Source organism: Pleurodeles waltl, chromosome 7, assembly GCF_031143425.1.
Source record: "Pleurodeles waltl isolate 20211129_DDA chromosome 7, aPleWal1.hap1.20221129, whole genome shotgun sequence".
In the NCBI taxonomy this organism is placed as follows: domain Eukaryota; kingdom Metazoa; phylum Chordata; class Amphibia; order Caudata; family Salamandridae; genus Pleurodeles; species Pleurodeles waltl.
In genome coordinates this window covers 390,061,264-390,085,210 of record NC_090446.1, presented here as the reverse complement: position 1 = coordinate 390,085,210, position 23,947 = coordinate 390,061,264, and the positions used below count along the sequence as shown (strand labels likewise).

At 42.5% G+C, this 23,947-nt stretch overlaps 1 protein-coding gene across 3 annotated transcripts in view; it reads left to right on the top strand.

The window, feature by feature from the left end:
• The window catches only part of ERGIC3 (ERGIC and golgi 3), a 446,879-nt gene that overhangs the window by 64,599 nt on the left and 358,333 nt on the right, over window positions 1-23,947 (top strand). For all 3 annotated transcript variants that reach the window (XM_069243844.1, XM_069243842.1, XM_069243843.1), the window contains 4 exons: window positions 958-1,028; window positions 9,420-9,507; window positions 10,770-10,889; window positions 20,736-20,829. In XM_069243844.1, the coding sequence (XP_069099945.1) occupies window positions 981-1,028; window positions 9,420-9,507; window positions 10,770-10,889; window positions 20,736-20,829 (350 nt within the window). In that variant the 5' untranslated portion in view covers window positions 958-980. The remainder of the gene's footprint in view (window positions 1-957; window positions 1,029-9,419; window positions 9,508-10,769; window positions 10,890-20,735; window positions 20,830-23,947) is intronic.

Below are 23,947 nucleotides of genomic sequence, written 5' to 3'. Positions count from 1 at the left end.
TTGTACGAAGGAGGTACATGGTTCTGTGTAACGTGTTCACTGCCAGACACAAATGTGACCTATACCTTGCAGTTTCAGTTTTGTCGGATTTGGTGGTTTCTAATTATGCTCGTCGTAGGCATCAAGAGGGGTCTGTTTTAGACCTTTCTTCTGTCTGGTGCTTGAGCGACCTGTGCTGGTGGACTACACTCTCTTCTGCTTTGGTTTCCCTTTCCTTCCGTGGCCAGCATTGTAATTAAAATGTTTTTTCTTTTGTTTCATGTGTGGTCACAGTGTACCTCTGTAACAGTTTTTTGGCTTGGTTTCCATTCCAGAGGCTCTGTAGTGTCCCTTTCAACTGTTTTGTGGTGTGTATCCGTTTTGCTTCAGTCTTTTTGACCAAACTCCCTTTTCTGTTTATAGGCGTCTTTCGAGCTCATTTTCTTTTAGTTCCCTGCATTGAGACAGGTGACAGGATTATTTTATTTCACTGTTTCAAAGTTTAGTCCAAACCTCGCACCATGTGCATCACTAGGTTGTCGCTAGATACTGAATTCTAGGTGTAAATGTTTCCTCTGTGTGTTTTTGTTGGTCTAGTCCTTGTTTTTGTTTTTACTTGTTTGTTTGCTTAATCTATCACAATTCCATGTGAATACTTCACCATCTCCTCATATTTACCATTATGGTGGAAGTGATTGATGCGACAACGGATCGATAACTTTCTGACATTTTAGATATCTGCCTTTCCCTCTGTTGACCTACTTTTGACCTCTGATTGGGATCTTCTATTTATTGGTGCCCTGGAGATATTTTTTTTTTAGTACTAAAGTAAGCAAGCAGTGAGTATGTGAGAAATAGTAAGACCAGCAGAGATTACCTGTACATTATCAGTTCATTAAACTCTAAATGAATTGTGAAAAGTAAAATGTATTGATGAACCCTTCATATTGTTTGACATGTGACTGTTTTTGTTTGCAGTGACGGTGATCAGTGGTCTTATAATGCTGCTGCTTTTTTTCTCAGAGCTCCAGTATTATCTTACAAAAGAAGTAAGTCATTCTTAGCATCTGTGTTACAATCTATTTGTAATTGTTTATCAAGAACGATGCAATTTGAGTAGTTTGTTTTTTTAGAGTAAAGTTTAATGTTGAGAACTGTAAGTTGGGTCTGAGTCTAGATCAGAAAAATATTTGCTGTTCTTTGCACAGGAGGACGAGAGACTTCTTTACGGGGCCTTTGGGAATTTAATGTCCTGAGCTATCTACAGTTCACTTACCTAAGTTACTCCTTTTTAGTACCATGTACAGAGCTTAAGGCAAACTCATGCAAATTATAAAGTGCCATTGTATGAATGCTCATGATGCTTTTTAGGCAGAAATAAACATTGTTATGCTCCAGGAGTTTTCCCAACACACGGCTGTCTTTGTGTGCAACTACAGAACTGAATATTGATGCCAGCAACTAGGCTTTTGTATGGAGGACTACTCAGTTGTCATTCTGCAGCAAAAACTTTTCCAGTGTCTTGAAGAAGAAAGGCATGCCTTCCCAACTGGCGTCAACGCAAAGAGAAATAAAGAAATGGCAGATGTAGTTCAGATACTGAACTTCAGTTCCCGACGTGGAAACTGGGAAAAGTGATAAGCAAAAGAACAAAAAAAAAAAGCAAGCCAGAATCCACACCCAAGTTGATAATTGGAGAAACAGACAATTTTATTCCTTTATGAAGCCAAGTAAGAAAGATCCTCCCGCTCCTGCAATATTCTCTGTCCTTTCGCAACACCCTAATATAATAAAGGGACAACCCCACTCTGTGGGGATAGTGTCTTCTTTGGGGAAATTTGAAGAAGTCAATGGAATGCCTGTGCCAAAACTTTGTAAGGGTGTTATTCTGTACTAAATTGGAACAGAGCATTCTACTCTGCTTCCCCTATGCACTTGTAAGGGGAATACCTTTCCTGGTTGCTTTAGCTGTGTACACACCATCCATAGTTAAGCACCCGCTCCATGCATACTCACAAGAGAGCCTGCTCAAAGGGTGTATACCTTGATGGAACTGTACTTCGCCTTGGAGACCTGTAGCCTAAAGAAGAAATTGCCATCAATTGCCACTAGATAATATTGTTTTCTTGGTGAGTATTCTTTGGACACTCCAAGAAAATATACCAACACCTGTACTTCTACCTGCACTTCCAATTGGTCTGAAACCTCCATCCCAGCAAAAGGTAAAGACACTTTAAAAAAATGTCTCCTTGGTAACAATGGCCAACACCAACAAGTATCGCTCTTTGGCCTGTGCTCAAACATGGGTTGGCAATACAAGCACTTTTTTAAAATAAAAACAAAGATAAGGATGCTTTTCTTCCAAGGATTCTTATATTCTGTATAACCGTGCTTCCATCTTTGTATTCATCACACAAAAATCATAAGATTTAAATTATTTCTTTTGCAGTGTGCAGTGCCAGAATACTTCAGAAATAGGACCAAATGTATGGAAAATACCCGACGTTTGGGTTATTTTCCCATGCAGCTTTAGCCTGTCGTTGAAATATATTATGTGGGTAGACCTGCATTCTGAGACCTTTCTTTAGAGTTCTGCTACTCGGTGGTCCCACTAATAAAGGGTATGTTTATGGGCTCGTACAGGGCAAAGTTTCTGATAATTCTATACAGATTTGGCCTGCCCTTGGCTTCAGATTGTTAAGGAGACTTATAGGCTTGCCTGCATGCCCTTAGCTTGAAAATATTTTGTTCCTCGGTTGGTTGGTCAGGGGCGTCCCATAATCGCACACTTTATACACGAGAGCTAGAAATATGGAAGCACACTTACAAAGTTTTTCCATATAAAGACTACGGATCTTGTCATGAAGGGAGTGTCGTATCAACCAAACAGTACCTGTTTAAGCGTACCCTGGCCTTGCAGTAAATTGTTTAAAGGAAGACAAAATGTTTCCATACCAAACTATTGCTTATAATTTTGAGAAAATAAGCTGTTAGGTTTATGGGTTAGAATGTATTTTTTTTGTTGTTCTTTTTTTTTTTTTTTCCATTTAACTGCCACCAGCTTCACTTCACACAGGAGGAAATCAGGTTGCACGTATTCAAATGAGAAAAATATATGCATAGGTGAGGTACTGCAGACATAAAAGCAAGTGCACTACTGTTCACGTCTCAGAAATAAATACAGTGAAGGAACTGGAGGATGGATGTGTCAAACATGCTCAACCCGCGCTGATTTAATTTGCATATGAATGGCTTGTTCCTGTAACTCGACTACGGCCCCTTTCTGGTGTTTCAAAGATTTTAGGTCTCGGCTATAGACAAATTTAGCTGTTTTTGCCTAGACTTACTGTTTTCAAACATTTACAAATGTTGATTAGTATAAAACCTTCTAAAAAATTCATTTTTTCTTCTCAATGATTGTCGTTAAGGGAGTAGGACCATAGGCATTTTAATATTACCGTTCATTATATCAATGTGTTACTAGGAAGGAATATTATTTTTATATCGTTATAATGGATTTTTTTTAGGTAATGATGTTTGATTCTAAATTGTTATGGTTGAAATATCTAAAACAATAAAATATGATCTTGACCATATACACATATACTTAGAGTAGTCTTTGAGTCAAACCCTTGTTCATGATTGAGTTGCTTTGTATATCCGGTGTTTTCTTCCTCCCTTTCAATGGCTTTCCTCCTTGACATTGTTTTGAACACATGTAATACAGACTACTTTTGAGAAACTCCTCTGACCTGGTCAGCATTTGCGACCTCTCCTCTGCGCAGCTCCACCTGTTGCTGCTGCCTCTGCCACGTTTCGAACTGAGAACCTGCTGACTCTTAGTTCGAGGCCCACCTCAACCCACTGCGCCTCATTTCTGGTGGCCTAGTGGCCATCTGTATGTAGGTGCCTTGCTATCTCTTTTTACTTTTTACTTATTTTTCTGTCATCTTTATTTTTTCTTTTCTTTCTTTCTTGTCTCTCTCTCTCCTTCAGCCTTTCACTCTCCCTTCGTCTCCCGCGTTCCATTCCTCGCCACTGCTGCGTCTGCGGCCCGCCCCCCTCCCTGCAAAGTGTTTTCCTGGCCTCCCAGCTGACCAGGCACCCTGCCTCCCCCGCTTCTTAATGGAGATTGCGCCACCGGCGTGCTGAAGGCATGCAAAAGGCAAGCTTGCCTGCGCCTGGACCGCGGCCAGCACCACAAACCCTGGTCCACTGACCTTGCATTGCTACAGCGCAGAGACCCTCCACGCTCTGAACACACCACACTCTGCCTTCTGCCATCTCGTGTCACCCAGAGACACCCACGGACCATTCTCTTGCCTCTGATGCCACTGCACCCTCACCCTACACTAAGCAGCGGACTCTCCCACCACTGAGCCATTGAACGACAACCTGGAGCGCCTCAGCTGCATCCTCCTCAACATTCGCTCCCTCTGCAAACATGCCTAGAACTCTGGAAGCTACTAGACTCCACCAGCCCAGACATCGCCTTTTTTACCGAAACATGGGCAAACCCAACATCTGCACCAGACATCGCCATCCCCAGCGACTATGAACTGCTCCGCAAAGACCAGCCTTCTCGCCCTGGCAGCGGCCTGGCCATCGTACACAAATCCTCCCTCCACCTGACAACTAATGTGGAAGAACATCCCCCCCCCTTCATGGGGCACCTCCATTTCCAGATACACACCACCCCTAAGTCAACCTTCCATGTGGTACGCTCATCTACCGGCCACCCGAACCCCCAACCAGCCTTCAGCGACTCCATCATTGTCATCATTTCTCCTCACACTCTTGCCTGCTCAAACTACTTCCTCCTTGGCGATCTCAACTACCACATTGACAACACTGCTTCACTGCTCGACAACCTCGCCCTAATAGGACTAAAGCAACTGGTCACCTTGCCAACACACATTGCTGGACACACACTCTACGTCATCTTTTCTACCAACAACATCACCGTTGACAACACCTCCATGCTTCTCTGGACTGACCACTTATGTATCCATTTCACTATCACCTCAACAATCATCCACCTCCGCGCACTCCAGGCCCCAAGCAGAAAATGGAACCAGATCACTGAGGAATAGCTCTACAACACCCTCAGCAAGTCTCCCCCACCCCTCACTGCAGATGCCAGCATCTCAGCACAGGCCTTCCACCAATGGATCTCTGAGCGCGCCAACTCCCTAGTACCTCTCCGTAACGCCTCAACTAAACACCACCTCAAGAAGGCCAGCTGGTTCTCCCCCACACTCCAGGACTCCAGGCGCACCTACAGACAGCCAGAGAAAAGATGGAGGAACAGCAAGTCTCCGGAAGACTTCAGGACTTCGAAACTGCCACCAACTCACACCACTACCTCATCAGAGTCACCAGAAAAACCACCCTGCTGGACCGTATCCGCGTCACTGCTCACAACACCAAAGAGCTCTTCCCCGTGGTCAGAGTTTGCCAAACCACAATCAGAAAAGGCAAGCATCCCTCCTTCGCAAGACCTCTGCAATAGACTAGCCAACTTCTTCCATCAGAAAATCAAAGACCTATATGACAGCTTTGATCCCAACACCTTTCAAGCCCTCCAATTACCCCCCCCCCCCCCCCCCCCAATCTTCAACCCACTGAACCATCACAGATCCTGCACTGCTGGATCATCCTCACTAGAGACGAGACCCACACCATCATGAGCAGCATCCACTTTGGAGCCCCTACGGAACCCGGTCCTCACCACATTTTCAATAAAGCAAACACCTCCATCGCACCAGAGCTCTGGCTCACCCTCAACTGCTTCATAGAGACAGACACCCTTCCCAGAGGACTGAAAAGACGCAGAGATCTTCCTGCTCCTGAAGAAACCAATGGTTGACCCCCTGGGACTTCAAAATTTACCTCCCCATCTCTCTGCTGCCTTTCCCAGCCAAGGTAATCAAAAAAGCCATCAATGCTCAGCTCCGTAAGCACATCGAGGACATCATCATCCTGGACATCTCCCAATCAGGCTTCAGGAGCAACCACAGCACGGAGACCGCCCTCCTTGCCACACAGATGACATCTGCTTGCTCCTCAACCGCAGCCATACAGCAGCTCTCATCCTACTGGACCTATTGGCCGCCTTCAACATGGTCTTGCACTTCACCCTCTGCTCCAGACTTCACACAGCTGGCATCTGTGGAAAAGCCCTACAATGGATATGCTCCTTCCTGTCTGGCAGAACACAGAGTCAGATTCCCACCTTACCTGTCAGAACCTACGGAGATCAGCTGTGGAGTCCCACAGGGCTCCTCCCTGAGAAACCACACTCTTCAACATCCACATGGCCGGCTCACATCCATCGTCTGGAACCACGAGCTAAACATAGTCTCCTACGCCGACGGTATACAGCTGATCAGCTCGCTGACCGAAAACCCCTCTACTGCCAAGAAGAATTTCCACAACGGGATGGAAGCCGTCGCCACCAGGATGAAGGACAGCTGTCTCAAGCTCAACTCTGTCAAGACCGAGGTACTCCTCTTGGCACTATCCACATCAGCCTGGGACGACTCCTGGTAGCCATCCACCATCTGGTCCCCTCCCCCCTTCAACAAATCAAGCACACAACTTCTGCTTCATCGTGGACTCCCTCACCATGACCTGCCAACTCAACTCTATTGCATCCTCCTGCTTTCACACACTGACTTCTCTGGAAGATCTACAAATGGATTCCAAAGGACCGCCGCAAAACTGTAACGCATGGCCTGGTTACCAGCAGACTCTACTATGGCAACGCCCTCTATGCCGGCACCACCCAGAAAAAACTGAAGAAACTACAGCACATCCAAATGGCCTCTGCCAGACTCATCCTGGACTTTCCCCTCCGCAAACACATCTCCAGTCACCTAAGCGACCTCCACTGGCTTCCTATCGAGAAAATAATGAATTTCATACTCTTCGTCCACGGACACAAGACCCTCCATGACCTAGGACCCGCCTACCTCAACCACCCCATCACCTTCTACTCCCCCACCAGACCTCTCCACTCTGCTCAGCATGCACTAGCCACCGTACCCCACATACGGAAGACCTCAGCGGTTGGAAGGTCCTTTGCCTACCTTGCGGCAAAGAGCTGGCGCACCCTGCCCCTCCACCACCAGTCAACATTGTTACCTCAATTCAGGAAGAACTTTCCTACCTGGCTCTTCAACTGACGCTCGGAGGACAAACCACTTAGCGCCTTGCGACCCCTATAGGTGATTAGTTGTGCTCTATAAACCCTGATTTTGATTTGTGAAAACTATACTGGTGAACTGTCTTTGAGTCACAGATTAAGAAGCCGTATTGAAAGAGTAGTTTTTAACTTTTCCATAAACATGTAGCAATATGTAGTAATAAACATTTTGATAATATTGAGCAAACTTGTAGGTATGTATCTTTTGATTCTTGTATGAGTGAATGCTAGATTTACACCATATAAGTTGCAGCAAACAGTACACAGCTCAGTAAAAGTCATATTTTATATTGGAAACAATATAGTGTCCTGCGAATGGCAGTTGAAGAGTTGAATATAGGGTCTCCAACTGTCAGTCTAGCTTCTTGGTTCTAGATGGATTGTAAGTGATAAAGAAGAGATTTTTTCACGTTGAACTCTGAACCCTGGTAATAATTTAATCTTCACCTGATGGCAGCAGAAATAGCCATGACTCTACCTTTCTCTGTTGGGTATGGCAAGCTTGGCCAAAGTTAACAAAGGAGGAAAGTAAAAGACTAGACCACTGCTGACACCTGACAATCCATCTGCAAGGCAGCACTGATCTTGCATCCTAAGCTCTTCAGTGTTGCAAAGGACATAGGCCACAAGTTGCAGGCCAGCAGTGGGGTTTCGTACGGGCTTGCTAGAATCAGAGTTGAGAATCTTGGTTTTATCCATATTAGCATGATCCTGCTTGGTCAGTCATGTCTGGACAACAGCCATACATTTCTGCTTATGTGAAGAATCCATGGAATTCAAGGTGAGTTAAAATAACTGAGTGTCTTCAGCACCAGTGTATAAGTTAAGGCCAAATGAGTGGACAGTGACACCCAACGGCAACAAATAAATGTTAAACAGGTAAGGCAACAGTGAGTAACCCGGAGGATCAGCATATTATCTGTTTGGAAGATATGTTCTGGTGAAAGATCTCCTGTAGACTTCTGTCTTTGCAGAAGAATGAAAAACAGTTTACTACTGAGCTATGATACTAAGCTATGAAACTGAACAATGTGGAATTATTTCATAAGGATAGTGTGATCAGTGATGTTCAATACAGCAGAGCAGTCTCACAAAAGGCTAAATGAAGATTATTGCCAAAAGAGATTAATCTGTGTTCCTGCTAGGATGAAACCTAATTTCATAATTATCTGTGATGTTTTGTGATTAAAGATGGTGTTCGATTGTTTTGTCACAAGTTTCCAAGATTTTAGCAACTGCTGAGGGATTAGTAATGAGGTGATAGTTGGAAACAAACCGATAATCAAGATTAAACTTTTTAAATAGCAGAACGACAATACTTTTTTCATGGGGGGGCCAGACTATAGCTGTATTTAAAGAGGTGCTATCTATCTAGCAGTTCCAGAGGAACAAAAGTCTCTAATTTTGAGAAACATTTGATGGTTATTGGGGTCTTTGATCCATATTGCATTGGCTTAGTAAAGATCACAGTTCAAGGAGTCTATGGAATCAAACTCCACCTTCTTGGCTGATTGGAAAGTTGAGTCCATAATAGATGTTGAATCATAACTAACTGGAAATGTAGTCACAGAATCTCTAATTTGTTTTGTACATTAGAGCGAAAGAAGTTGCTTACTTTTTCCCCCAAATGCGCTAGAATAACAGAGGAGCAGTGCTGTTGTACAATTCTCTGATAATACTGCCTACTTCTTATTTCTTATAAGGTCTGTTAGATATTTTTTGGGAATAAATAGTTTTCTTAGCAATTTTGTATTCCTTTAATGCCCATGCTCTTCTTTATAACAAAGTTCATTAAATGCATATGGTGCCATATGTACTTTCAAACAACACTACTACATTTGTAGAATTAATGTTTTACACGTCCTTGTGCCTAAACATTTTTGCATTGCTTTAAAAAATACTTTCAGCTTTGCTTTAGTCGACAACTTAAACTTGGGAAAAGCTAAAACATGCATACTTGTGACTTGAAAATGATACTAAATGGCTCTGTTGGTATTTTCCTGATGTCAATTATCCATTCCGTTTTAAGCGCCTAAACATTCCTTAATTAAGCGTTCCTATACTGAGTTAGGTCATTAACAATTTTTCATTTGCAGATTTGTAATTTGACTCCTAAATTGTACTATTGGGTGACTTGATTGCTCTGGACTGTGATGTGCTAATTCTTTTTCAGTTTTATTCTGTGGATGAGCCTCCGCCTGTTACCAAAATACTTTTTCTTGTCACTTTCTAGGTATATCCAGAATTGTTTGTTGATAAGTCAAGAGGAGAGAAGTTACGAATAAATGTTGATGTTTTCTTCCCGCATATGCCTTGTGCATGTGAGTAAACTGCCAGTAGCCTGTATTATTATTGAAATAAGCACAATAAAATAGTTTTCGGTTGTTTTCCATCTCTTTTTAAAGTTGAATTGGTTGTTTCAATGATGTTGATCAGTGGAATTTAGCAGTGACTGGTAGCAGCAGGAGAGGGTGCAGGTAGCGCCCATGTAGCACAATTGGCCACTACGCATTCATAGCCAAACATTATTTTGTTACAGGGATATGCCTAAATGCTCAGAAAGAAAGCTGTATGGGTGAGGTAGAGAGTCTGTTCTTACTATGCCCAATGGATTCCTGGGGATCAGGCAGAGTCAATGAGGTATTGGTCCCTTAGCGATATTTGGTTCATAAAGGGCAAGGCTCATTCTGAGAGTAAAATTGCACAGCAGCCATCCCAGAAGCTTACTTGGTTCTCACCAACAAGCAAATGATTTTTTTCCCTGCTCTGATGTGTACTAGACCTTGTAGGTGGCGGCCTATTTAGAATGCTGGGTGCCAAATGCAAGGGTTTGTATTGGTTTTACACTCTTTCTGCAGACACAAAACAAGATGTTGGCTGGGAGATTGTGAAGGTTGTGCTCAATGGCTTGGGAAGGATATTCACTGGCAGCATTCCCAGTTGCAGAGTTAATGCTTACATGGACCGTAAAGCATTTCAGCTTACAGACCATTTGTACATCAGTGAATGGCAATGCTCATAAGGTAGGCTGCTTGAAGACCGATTTCATTTAAATACAATGAAACCAGTAGCTTTCATTTTATATAACTCTGTCAGTGTAAGTTATTGGAGATTAAATAGATCAGGAATGAGGAAATTAAGTGGGGCATTAGGTGTGAAAGATGGAAAACCTGGTAAGGTGCAAATTGAATATGCCATGTCCAATCTATGTCCCTTTGTATTGAGGCCTTCTCTGCTGCTTTACAGCCTCAGTCCACTTCCTACTTTTATTTAGGTCATGGTGAATGAAGTATAAACATGCGCTAGTCAATCTAAAGACCATAGGAACAACCTGTTCAAATGAAGGAATGGCCTGCCCCTTGTGATTTAATCCATGTTCTGAGTAATCTAATTGTAGCTTATTCCAAAGTGGTGAATCATTAAGCCTTATTTAAGCAAACACATTTTAATTTCTGTTTTGCACCAATGGAAATGTGTGATTGTTAGAAACAAGATGTTAAGACCTACTCTGTGAACCTGTTATGGATTTGATAATGCCAGAATTTCTTTGAGCCCGAACCAATCTGTCTTTTACTTTTCTAAGACATAAGTATAGATGCAATGGATGTGGCTGGAGAGCAACAACTTGATGTTGAGCACAACCTCTACAAGCAGCGACTGGATAAAGACGGAAATCCAGTGTCACCAGAGGTTGAGAAACATGGTACAGTTAATCTCTTCCCTTCCTTATTTGACTGACTCTAATCCTAACCTCATTGGGTGGTATCTGAGAAGTAGTAGTGGATAGCAAAGTATGCAAGTATATGTAGCTCAATGGGATCTTTCCCTATACCAACTTGGTTACTAGCTCATATTGTTAAATGTCGTAAATGTAAAATTAGTTTCCTTTCACAGACAAATATCTACAAACGGAATAAACAGGTGCCACAATACCTTTCTTTACTGTTTTGAACAGGTAATCGATGCCTTATTGTTTGTATATTTAAGATATTGCATCTTGTGTAGACCCATCTTAAAATAGTGGTGGACCACGTTACGAGGACGTGTTTTACAACATTGCAACTCTGAGGTTTTGCACAAAGAACATCAGTGGGTTTGTGCTGTGTTCAATCAAGATCAAAATACAGAGACCAGGAGGTGGTAAGCAGGAGCTGATGATCACTTGTAATAGAAACAGTCCCATTTTAACACTTGGCCTCTAGCCACTAAGAACACGATCAGCCACAGAAGAGCCTCTGTCTCCACTACGGCCAACCTTGGCCTCCTCACTTTATTTCTTCTCTCAAGTGGACATTGAGCAACAATACCACCATTTTAATCTCTAGACAGATTTTTCTCCACTCCAGAAATGTTAAAGCTAAAAATCAATGGCATATTCTCATACACTCTAACTTAAATTTGTTCCTGTTCCTGTCACCCAAATAGTCAATAGAATTAGGTGAGAAATCAATACTCCCTTGGAATGAGCCAAGACATGAATGGCAGTGTCTCAAGCCAATGGCTAAAAAAGGTTTGAGAAAGATAGCACATAGTTGATAGGCGCAGACTCAAAGACCTGTGTGTACATTGTCAGCAATAGGTCTTTTTGGCAGGTGTGCTTTCAGAATCCAAACATAACAACTGGAGATTCTTAATGTTAATGTTTAGAAAACATGAGGCAAAAAAGGCAGTGTAAGTGGTAGTGTAAACTTCTCCAGTATTTTTTTTCTTTTAAATAGATTCTCCTACTTGAATCTTACTCGTCGTTATGGGGGAGCCCCATGGTAATAGTAAAAAGCCATATCATAGAAACCATTGAGAACTTTAGTGACATTGGTAACCAGTTCACATTGGTTGAAATTTGTTTCTTATAAAACAATCAGAGCCCGGTCCCTGAAGCTCTCTTCCCCTGCAGAGCCACCACACTTCACGTTTCTAACCACACACCGTGTTTGAGGGAGTCTCCTTGAGTGCTGCTCACTCTGCTCTTTTTGTCTGTTATTTGACCCCCATTAGCAACTCCGAGGTGACACATGTTGTGTTGTCTCCTGACTAGCATCTTGACAGAGGGTCAAAAAAAAGAGACTTTTCTGCCCTTGTAAATCATGTGAAAAACCATGATTATTTTCTTGGGACCACATGAGGAATGCCGTTATTGCTTACACCCTAACAATAAACTAAAATAATGTAATCATTGCTTAACTTTTTCTGCCAAAACTCTAAAAGACGGACAAGCCAAGGTACTCCTATGGCTTCAGAAGGAAAAAACACATGGCCATTATGCTTCTGAAGATGAGGGACAGAGTCCGTCTTTACCATGAAGAAAGCATAGAAATTAAGGGCTCAACCTAATGTGAATGGGCATCAAAGATTAAAAAGTCCCACATTAAAAATCTGAGAGGGAAAAGCTAGCCAGTAAAGGAGTTTCTGGATCACTTCCCTCTCATAAAAGGCCTTCCACATCTACTTCAGTCTCTGTAACACCGACTGACTGATCCCGAGACAGGTAGTCAGCTTTTTTTTAATGCTACCAATCTTACCCACCTTGGCAAAAATATGGTCCAGTCTAGAGAACACCTTGTGAGTCCTAGAGAAGTATGAGTTTCCTCTGTCCTGTGGGCGATGGCAGTGCCAAAGATCAGAGAGTCCCACTATGCTCGCAAAGTAGGCTAGCGGCGTTTCCCTGGGCGTGCCTGGGGTGGAGCCCTACCTGTCCACAGCATGGGCCATAACATCATTAAACTCATCCCCCATAATGTGCATGAAGGCGTCAGTTTCTTACAGTATGGCCATTACTTTTGTCTAGGGTGGGCTGTTGCAGGTGTGGGGGCGCAATAACACTATTAAGCATGACATCTGTCCTGCACAAAGACCCTACACTGCGGTGTATGCCCCATTGTGATCAAGCCAGGAACCTGAAAGGGGGCATCTTCTGGATCAAAATCACTATCCTTCGAGAACCTAGGTAAACCCCTGCATTGGCCAGTGTACTCTACGCCCCTCGACTTAGGGAATGGCGTTGGGTCCCCACTCAGTGGGTCTCCTGAAGGAGGCCTTCCTTGACCTTATTGCCCAGTTGTAGGAAAGTGCCCTCTTTCTTGGGATGATTACCCCCATTTTCTGCTTCTTTTCAGTGTGTTTGACTATGTCCACTGGGATTCTGCTAACCAGGACCTCCGTGGTTATGATCTCTCCTGTAAATCTTGGTAACTGTACCTTTTTCTTCCCACATTTGGCATACTAGTTTTTTATGTCTGCTATATAATCCTTGTCTGCTCATCCACAGCTACCTCTATAGAGCCTGGCTTCTAGACCCTGCCTACACTTCACTAATAGGGGATACCTGGACCTTAGGTACCCACCACACACCAGGCCAGATTCCTACACAAGTCCATTACTATTCCAGGTCCTGATGGAGTGACCCGAATTCTCAAACAGATTAGCCTGCGTCATATCTACAATGTGGTATATCAATTGCCTCATGGCAGCATATATGACCCCTGCACCACATCTGCAGCCTATTCCGCTCCTCAAACGTCAACTTATCAACCACTAATAACACTCTCTGAATCCCCCACCCCTGTGAGTATAAACCCTCATGTCAAAAAAGAAAACTACTTCGCAGGCAGGCCTGAGAGGTCTGTAGCCCACCCCACCCTGCTCAATCCCAACAATTAATACAAATTTTCAAATAAAATAAGTCACACCACGAACTCCCACACCCAAACTAGTGTCATAGGGCAGGAAAAGAAAGGGGGAAAGTCACCCAAACAAAACATGCATCCCATAGTCAAACCTGATCAACAGGGTCAATGCCAACAGTTCTGGATTTGATATAGCTTTGTCTGAGCAACAACACAGTTCATCCTCTGCCATCAGTTGAGTAGCCCCATCTTTTCTGCCAATCCAGGACTGTTGGCTTCCACCCTGCAGCATCCCTCCCTCTGAGTCTGAGCATTTCTGTCCCGCCAGCCGACCACCCACAGCCCCCCCCTAAGGATTAGCCTCCACCTCTCCCACCTTGGGCCCATCGTTTGCATATCAAGGACCAGAGTTTGGGACTGGGACCCAGTCCGCCTTGTCCAGCTGAGTCATTTGATAATCTCTGTAAAGAACGGAGCTGGAGCTGCTCTTCAAACTATTTCCAAGCCTTCTCCAGTGGCAACATGTGCTGCAGCTGCATGGACCGGAGCATGGCTTTCAATGCATCAAATGTCCTTCTCTGTTTCTGTGCCTCAAGGGAGTGGTCAGGAAATAGCATGATGGAGGATTTGTATTTGATCACACCAATTCATTTTACCTCCCTAAGTATCACTTCTTGGTTTCGAAAGTTAAAAAAGTGTGCAATTATCACTTGGGGGCACCATGCTGTGGCCAGAACCTGAGCGCTTTGTGAGCTGCTTCAATAACGAAACAAGTAGAAGAGCTATCAGCCGTGAAGGTGGAGTGGAGCCATTGCCTCAAGAAGTCTGCTGTGTTAGACCCCTCAGGGAAGCCCCACAGTCTCAGGTTATTGCACCGTGCCTGGTTCTCTGTGTCATCAACCCTCCTCCGCAAGTCTTTAGTGACTGCCTTCACCTCCATCAGATCCTCCCTGGGAGTTTGTGGTGTCTTCTAGTTCAGACATCCTGTCTTCTGTGGTTGTTACGTGGTCTCCTATGTTTGAGACCTTGCCTCAAAAGTGACACTTTCAAGCAAACTTCACCAATCCTGGATTCCAGGGCTATTCTGGACATTTGAATCACTGCTAAGGATTGCATTGTCAGTCGGGGGGGACGCTGTATATATGTGGAGGGGGGTTGACAGCCTTAGTGTACTTATCAATTTTCACCCTGGCAGGGTGGTTTTGGGTCTTTATCCTTCACCATCCTAAGAAGGGCACAGGCACAGCTGACACAGTATCAATTCTACATTTGCCATGCAAGACAAGCATGCTCAAAGTGAAAGAGCAGTTGGAGGGTAGAAGGCGGTTGTCTTTTACTGTGCACGGTCACAGCTACAGGATGACTAAAAAGATCAGAGTTCAGAAACTGGTTGAGATCCCTCCACCGTCCGCAACAAGCGGGACCTGCAGGCAGTCAACTTACTGCAAACTCCAAAGTCAACCCTCAGGCCTCTGAGGCGAAGTCAGCTGCCAGTCAGGAGCACCAAAGGGGGGAAGGGACAGGCCAAATAAACCATCCATGCTCCGCAGCCAAATCTCCATATGAAGTTCACCAGAGCTCAGTTTAACCCGGCATCCCACAGGGGAAAAGGATATGTTCAGTGCAGTCAGGGCCTTCTCGGGGAGGTGAAAATTTGTTCCACCAGGGTCTAAGGAATGTTTGGCCACGAATAGGAAGGGGGTCTAATCCTCTCCCTCCTTCAGTTGCGGCAGCTCTAATGCATCATGCAGTGGCCCGGTGTGTAGTTTGCATTGCTTCCAAATGCTGGTCTGTACGCTGGTCAGTCACTATCAGGAGCTAACCTGAAAATCAGGCGCTTATGCGTGGCACTCAGCACTTCGATTCCCCAGGATTAAAAAGTGGCACAAAGTCAGAACTCCAGGAGGTCCCCCTCGGCCCACTCATGGGGCTCCTTCCATCTGCGTCTAAGGGCCATTCCGCTGGCTGGTGGGCAGAGTGTCTCTCGATGCCCAGCTCAACACAGTTGGCCCCGCTTAATCCACCGCTTGAGGGGAGGTACGAGCCAGTACCCAACAACCACTGATAGCACACTCACTCCACAAGGGCCCGGCTCTCAGCCTCATTTGATGGGTCACTCTGTGTTCCACCGCAGGTCTCGGGACACGGTGGCCCACCTAGTGACTGGGATCTAAGAACATGATCACCACCAAGCTCACCGTGTGGCCTCTGCTGGTCGACAGCCAGTGCGGTCAAGCTGACTCTACTGTGCCACTCCTCTTTGTCTGAGCCTGCACACATGGGTCTGGGCCGGGATCACCCATGTACCACTCCTGAAGAGTGCTCTCTCGCACCGCATAAACCCAAGTGTACGCCTCAATCAGCGGTAGAGGTATGGGGGCCCAAATGCTCCAGGAAAGCCCACTCGGGGGCCAGGCACTTCCACTGGCAGCCATTTAGGGTATCCCGAGGGGAGCTAGAGAAAGCCGCTTGTTCGTCTCTTCAGACAGCACAAACAGGTGGTCACCATTTTGTCAAGTGGTATCCAGGTCCCCAGTGAAGTTGCCACTCTACCGGGGAATGTGAGGAGCCACTGCAACACTGCTCAGATCTCTCCCCCATCACAGGGAACAGGATAAGTCAAGTGTAGGGGCTCGATTGGGCCCAAACTTGCAGAATTAGTGCAAGATATAGCTAGGCCCAGCAGGAGCTCTGCACAGGTACGTTTAATCCGCCATCTTGCTGGCCAAGCCTTCACGTTCATCCACAGATTGTCACTCAATTTACCGGCTTGACTGCACATGACAGTAAATTCAGATCATTGAATATACCAGAAGAACGTAACGCCATTCCAGAGCAATCTAGAGCAGATGCCATAAGTAAATCCTATAATGTGTAATTGAAGATTTTTTTCTTGGTGTGCAAATAACTATCTGCACTCTTCCAGAACAGATTCTACTTTACCGATTCCACTTGGCAAGGTTGGGTCTAGCTCACAATTGAGTAAAAATTATTTTGGCAGCTATATATCTGGTCGAAAAAGAGTGATCAAGGAATTTGTGAAAGGTCTCTTCAGAAGTTATCCACTGTTTAAGTGTCCTCCGGTGACCTGGCAGTTGAATATGATTCTATCACAAATGATGAGAAATCTAAATGAACCTGTTCATAAGGCGGAATTGAAATATGTATCATGGAAAAAGGCCTTCCTCTTGGCTCTAACATCAGCTAGTCGAAAAAGTGAAATCAAAGCTTTTATGGTTAATGAACCCTATATACAGTTTAAAGATGATAGAGTGATACTTAGAATTAAACCTCATTTCATTCCAAAAGTTCCAAGTTCGTTTTACTTGAATGAACCAATTGTTTTGACAGCATTCTTCAAAAATCCTTAGATCACAGCTGAAACGTCCTTGCATTATTTGGATGTCAAGAGATGTTTAACATTTTATATAGAGAGAGAACAAAGATTTTTAGAAAATCCAGCCAACTACTAATAGCATTTCCCCCACCTAGTGTGGGCTGTGCTTTATCACCAAGCAGTATAGCTCGATGAGTTTCATGCAGCCATTACCTTTTGCCGTAATAAAGCAGGAAGACCATTCACCCCTGAAGGTTGAGGCACATTCCACAAGAAAAATGGGCAGATCTACAGGCCTGTTTCCTGTGGTTTCTTTATTGGACATTTGCAGAGCAGCAGGTGGTCTAATGTCTATAACTTCACCAAGCATTATTGTATGGATTCTTATAGGAAAGCAGATGCTGCTGTTGGGAAGGCAGTCTTAAGATGCCTTTTTCAATAAGGTAAAGAATTGTTGTTTAATACATATCATGCTACTCTTCATGTTTCAAATTTTATATTTGGAGAAGGAAATGTTAGTTTTAGCATGATAATTAGCACGTTAAGTATGGTAATTTATTACATGAGAATGGTTTACCATATCCACCACCTCTCCTTTGCTTGGTACTGCTTACTAATTGGATTAAAGCATGTGAATCTATGAAAGAATCAATGCTGGAGCAAAAACAAGTTAATTACCTGTACAGTGTGGTTCTCCAGTATTGATATCTTTCATAGATTCTCATGTGGCCCTCCCTCCGCTCCATTCGAGCTCACCTGTCCGAACACCTCTTACATTCATCTCGTACACCTGTGCTTGACATTTGGGGTATGGTGGCCCTGCAAGGGAAGAATACTTCAGGGACTGTGCTCTGATTGATTGAAACTTAGTTATTTTAAAACAATGTGAATTGGTTACCAATGTCACTTAAGTTATCTGTAGTTCTCGATGGTTTCTATGGTACTTCTTGTTATTATTACTGTGGGACTCCCACCATAATGATGGTGAAGGTTCAAACATGCTAATCAGTGAAATATATCAATGGTGTACGACCACAGTGTACAGGTAAGTAACTTTACCCCATAGCTATTTGCATTAGATTTTCCTCACAAAAATATTTGAAATTATTGGAACTTGATTGTTAGCTTATTAGTTAAATCTAGCCTTCAGAAGCCCCAGCTCCTTTCACACCCCACTACCTCCTCTCACTCTAACAAGAGAAGGCATAACTCAGAAAGTGGCGATTTGCAAGAGGAGGGACTAGAACAGTTCCCAGCTCTTCCCCTCCAGTCTTCACTTCCTGATTATTTTTTTTCGTTTTCGGACTGTTCCATCCTCTCAAAATACTTATTTGTGCATGAGAAGAAGGAGCTCTGTGTGTGCCCCAGCAAGAAGCCAGAGACTGTTTGAATTTTTTTAAATAGCGATGAAAAATCCAAACCATGTATTGTTCTTTGTTTTTTGTTTTTTTTGGTGCACAAACACACAATTCACCCTGCATCTGCCTTCTTGCTGATGCAAAGAACTGTGTCTCTTTCCAAGCAATGACCCACACACTGTTTGAATTTTTTTCTCATGTATATAAATTTGGAATGAATGAAAACAATGTAATAAATGTGGTCAGGAATCTGAGTTTAGGGCTAGGGAACATTTTTACCATGCCAAAATCTAAGAAGCTGATTTAGAGAAAGTTCTGTCAAAAAGTGCTTTTTGTAGATACTGACCTAGAGCATGGAGTCACAAATATAGAGAAACTCAATATATAATCAAACATAAATATTTTCAATCTGCATTACCCCTATCAATCAGTACCTAATGTGGAGTTAAGCCTATCATTAACGGACAGCAAGCAACCACATTTTTGGAAGTGCGACGCCAGTGTGGTCTTCAATTGTTCAGGGCTTGACCTGGCCCTCTTCCTTGCAATAGACCCACACATACAAGCAGGGGGTACTGATTTTATTAGAAGTCTGAAAATATTGGATGGTAGGCCTTTCTCATTTGCTTGATATCCCAGAGTTTTCTGCCACAAAAATAAAGTTGTGATTCTTTTTTTGATATTATTATTATTATTTTTTTAAACCCCATGCTTTGACATTTACTGAGGAGTATGGGCAGCACATTGTTGTGATTCGTACAAGTAACATCCCTTGAATTCCCTTTGGTCTCTAGTTTTCAGTTCAGAAATGGCATTTCTGGGATACTCTCAGACCCAGGGCCTAATACTAAGACCTGCACAACTGAAGCTCCCCCTCCCCCCATCAGAAACATACCCTTTGTCTAGTGTGTGGATTGCTGCTCAGCCCCAAGGGAAATAAACATGTCTGATGTCCAAAGACTCAAAAGACCCACAAAAACAGTGGAAGGCTGATGGAAACTACTGCTTTTTGTGGACCAAATGCCAAGTCTGAAAATGTCATGTTCAGTGTGTTCTCTTGGCCAGCCAATTGGAGCAAGGGACGTCTGTCGTCCAGCATTGAAACCATAGGATGTGTAGATGTTAAAAAATAAATAGTTGTGGTAGCTTTTCAGGTAGCTCAGTTGTGATACCTGCCACCCAAAAACAGGTACCCTAAAATGGCATTTCCCTTTCAGTTACTTTCAAATTTTCCAAAACGCACTGTAACCAGTTTGTCTGTTTTCCCCCCCTTTCCCTCCCCCTGCCCCCCCCCCCCCCCCCAGACCTTTAGAGAACCCATACTTGTCTGGTACATTCCTCCCAACCCCCACTTGGGAAAAGCAGAGCACAGGTGTGAGTGTAGACTTGGCAGCTATGTATTCCTTCCAGAGGGAGACTGGAAGCCATTATCATAGTGTGGAATAAACATTACCCAAAATCTGACAAATGTCATGCTCTGTGCATTCTACTGGCCAGCCAGGTAGGGCAAGTGAGGTTGGCTTTGCACCACTAGTTTCCTCAGATTGTACAGAACTAGAAAATATAGTTTATAAACTTTATATATAATCATGATTTTCATATATCGTCATATTAACAATGTAACATAAGCATTGGTAGTGCCACAATTTAGTGATAACATTTATTATTACGTAATTGATTGGGCAGACTATATTACCTCAAAAATCCACATTATTTCGTGTTGCTAGACTCCGGATATTCAGGGCAACATTTCCTTGGTCAGTGTCCCAGGATTTGTTTCTTCAGTTGAGGAAGGTCACAAAATTATGAACACACTTGTTTAAAAAATGAAGTAGCTCACCTTTTTCATTATAGGTTCAGGCTGCAGTGACACATTGTTATGGGGTTTGCAGCAATACATTATTGACCTTATTTAGCTGGAAAAAAGCATTATTTATTTTGTATGGATGCATAAAGAGAACAAATAAGTACATTTGTAGAAATACCCCAACACTGATTTTTTTTTTTTTTTTAAAGAAAACACTGGCACAGAGTAGCGCAAACAGCATGGGCTAGTGTTATATGACAGCAGTATACATATATGCATTAATACAATAATTGTGGGATTTTGTCTCCAAACTGCAGTCTGGCAAAATGTCTATTTTAGTGGCAGGGAATGTGATTTTAAATTTAAAATGTGATGGTTGTTTGCATTATTGTTTTTCGTCTTTTGTTGTTTTTGTTGATTATAGATCTTGGGAAGGTAGAGGAAAAAGTGTTTGACCCTAGTGAGCTGGATCCTGAGCGTTGTGAAAGTTGTTATGGAGCAGAATCGGAGGACATAAGGTATCAATATTTTAGATCTTTTGTGCTTTAAATTCAAAGTGTGTTCACAAGCAGTGCTAAACGTGGGCAAAATTGCTGATAATTTCCCCACTATTATTTACTGAAAAAAGATGTAGCTGGGTAAGCTTAAGCCTTTGGGTGTGTGTATCTTAACTTGAACTTTTCTTGGCAGATGCGAGGCCTTACGGCACTTTATAAGCATATAAAGATTAAATGTTGATCCAGATTCTCCTTCCATCCCTTGTTGCCATTTTCTGCTATCTTAATTTTATCAGCGCAAACCCCCCCCGCAGAGCTACTTGTTATATCAGGATTCTCCCCAGCACCAGTAAGGCTTCAAGTTCAATATCAAGTGGTAAACCATATGTACATCTAGTATTTCAAGAAACCATTTTCCAGCCTTTGCGGTTGTATCTGTGGTGTGACAAAGTGGCTTCACAACTACCGAAGGACCTCTAGGTTATATTTTTTTAATTTAATGCTAAAGACGCATGGCACAGAGGATTCCTAAAAATCACAGCATGTCTGCAATTCATTTTTGGTGCTATTTTGCAAACTGTGAAACTTTCAAGCAGTTTTGTGTTTATTACTTTTGTCTACCAACAAAACATAAGCAGCTAGATGCATCCTGCTGCACTGATTCTTTTTTTGTAATGTTGTTAATGCTCAAAAATGAAATGGTCATTATCAGTTTTGCAAGTAGTTGCCCTCTGCTGCGTTTACTTATTTTTAAAATCCTTAGTTACCTGAGGTAGTTACTTAAGGAGAAAGTTGGCTTATAATCACAAACGTAAGGCCAGATTTGTCACTTGCACATTATTGTTCATCGTGCAGTGTCTGTAAATGTTTACAGAGAAGATGTTTATTCTCAGAACAAATAAGGTTAGAAACGCTCAATGAGACTGAGAAATCTTGTTTAAGTAAGGAGCTTAACTATGCATAACTCTACCAGACCTTAACAAAGCCTGGGGTGCCCGATATGAATACTGGGTCACATAAAAGAACAGTTGCAGTGAGCTTTTAAACTAAACATATACCTTAGGCTCCATAATTAGAATTTTCTAATGGCAAGGCTCCTATAAGAACAGAATCTAACTCTGAATTTGAAAGCCTATTTTAGTCTTCTGCTTGAATCAGTGGAAATGTATTGATTAGTGTCGGGGCTGGAAGGCGATCGGAGGCTGCTACTCATGGATAGATTAAATTATTATATGGTGTTCAGTTTCAATTTAGTTGCAAACTTGGTTCACTCAGTCACATTTGGTACAATTAACTCAATAGCCACAGATAATCTTCTGAAGATTTAACTCATTAATACAAACGTTATGAAAAACGGTCCACAGTTAATGTCTCACAACACAGCTAAGTCTCTCATATTGTTTTTAAGCTATATTAAAATGATGCACTGAAATATTTCTTCTTATAAACATATATTGGATGATGGGTAATAATAAACCGGCCTTGAAGTAGAACTGGGCAAAAGTATCTTAGATATAGGGTGAGGAAGGTTTAGACTTGTACAAAATAAAATATAACATTGGATTCTACTACTTTAGAATGTAACTGAAATTATTTGGCTACGGTATTACTTTGAAATGTATAAGGTCTTATGGGCATGAAGATATATTTTGCCACATAATTTGTCTGTGCCCCAAAATACAGAGTTTTTAATGGCTGTGTCCTTAAAAATACATAATTCTGTGGGCACATCAAAGTAATTGTCCCCAGGGCTCGCCCCATTGGGATAGGGTATGAGCTGGAGGCTTCCAGTTATCACAAATCATGTGTGAATGTACTGCTGGAGGTGGCGAGACGTAATATAGCCAAAAAAGAATGGTAACATGCGAGTTCTGATCTGGAGCAATGACATAATAACCTTGATTGGTGTATGGAGGCTGAGAAGACAAAATATACCATAGTCAAAGCCGCTTGAAAAAGCTTAATAATTTGTGGGGGCCGGAGCGACTATGCTGCAGAACTGAGTGAGTGTTATGTAATACAGACAGTAATTATGTACCTGATGCATTAAGAGGCCCAGTTGTCTTTGTAAATTGATGAACTGTGAGAGTTTCGGAGAAAATGTTGTTTTCCAAGTGATAAAGATTATTCATCACTACATCCTACTTGCTGAATTTGTTGTATACCTAAAACAAAATAAATTCATTAGAGAAGTTTTAAAATGTTTTGAAATATATTTTGAAGGTCAGTGCCAACTTGCATATGGTATACACTAAACAAAATACTTCTCTATGCTACTTGTGGCATTTCTTTTTCTACTGGATTCTGCAGATTGTTTGGGATATCAAAGTCAAAAGCGGACTTCGTTCATATGTTCGTAAAATACTTGCAAGTTATAAATTGCATGCATATATATATTTTTTTAACTCAGTACAAGCATCGGCTGGAAACTAGCTTACTATTTTTTGATGATCATTTTAAATGGTGTGTCTAAAAAAAAAAAAAAAAAAAAAAAACTATAATGAGAAACACGGTGGTCGCCAAAGCTGTACCCTAAGAAATTTAGATGGATAGATTTCTCAGATGTCATTGTGAAGTTACCTTGAGACTATTGATTTTAAGTTAGAGTGCAACGAAACATCCGATAAAAATACCTGGGTCCTTTATTTAAGGCTACAAAACTTAGATGGTTTGCCCTTTTGTTAATGTTCAAATTTTTTTTTTCTGACACATAAAAGTATCCATTTGGTCTCACTTGCAAGAGGTAAGGAGCACTCCCCCACCTTTAACGGTGTGTCAAATCCACCCCTAGAGTATCCTGAAGTCCCATAATGTCTACTCCTTTAAGACACATTCTCTGTGTTTTATGTATGGCTCACTCAGAGAGGGCAAAGGCTCAAACCTTCTTTACAGATATAGTTTGCATTGCAGTTGAAGCCATACCCTCGCAGGAGGAATATTATTATTATATTGATGAGCAACCTCTACTTCTGGGTAGGGGATGAATAATTGGCTTGGAAAGATCAAAGCACGTTGTCAGTCTTGTTGAGGAGGTGTTCCAACATCACTCCATGTCTAATAATTTTATTCTCAAAATTGAGTTCAACATCTTTTTCCACTTTTAGGTCTGGCTATTTCACCAGCTTCAGTAAAAAAATAA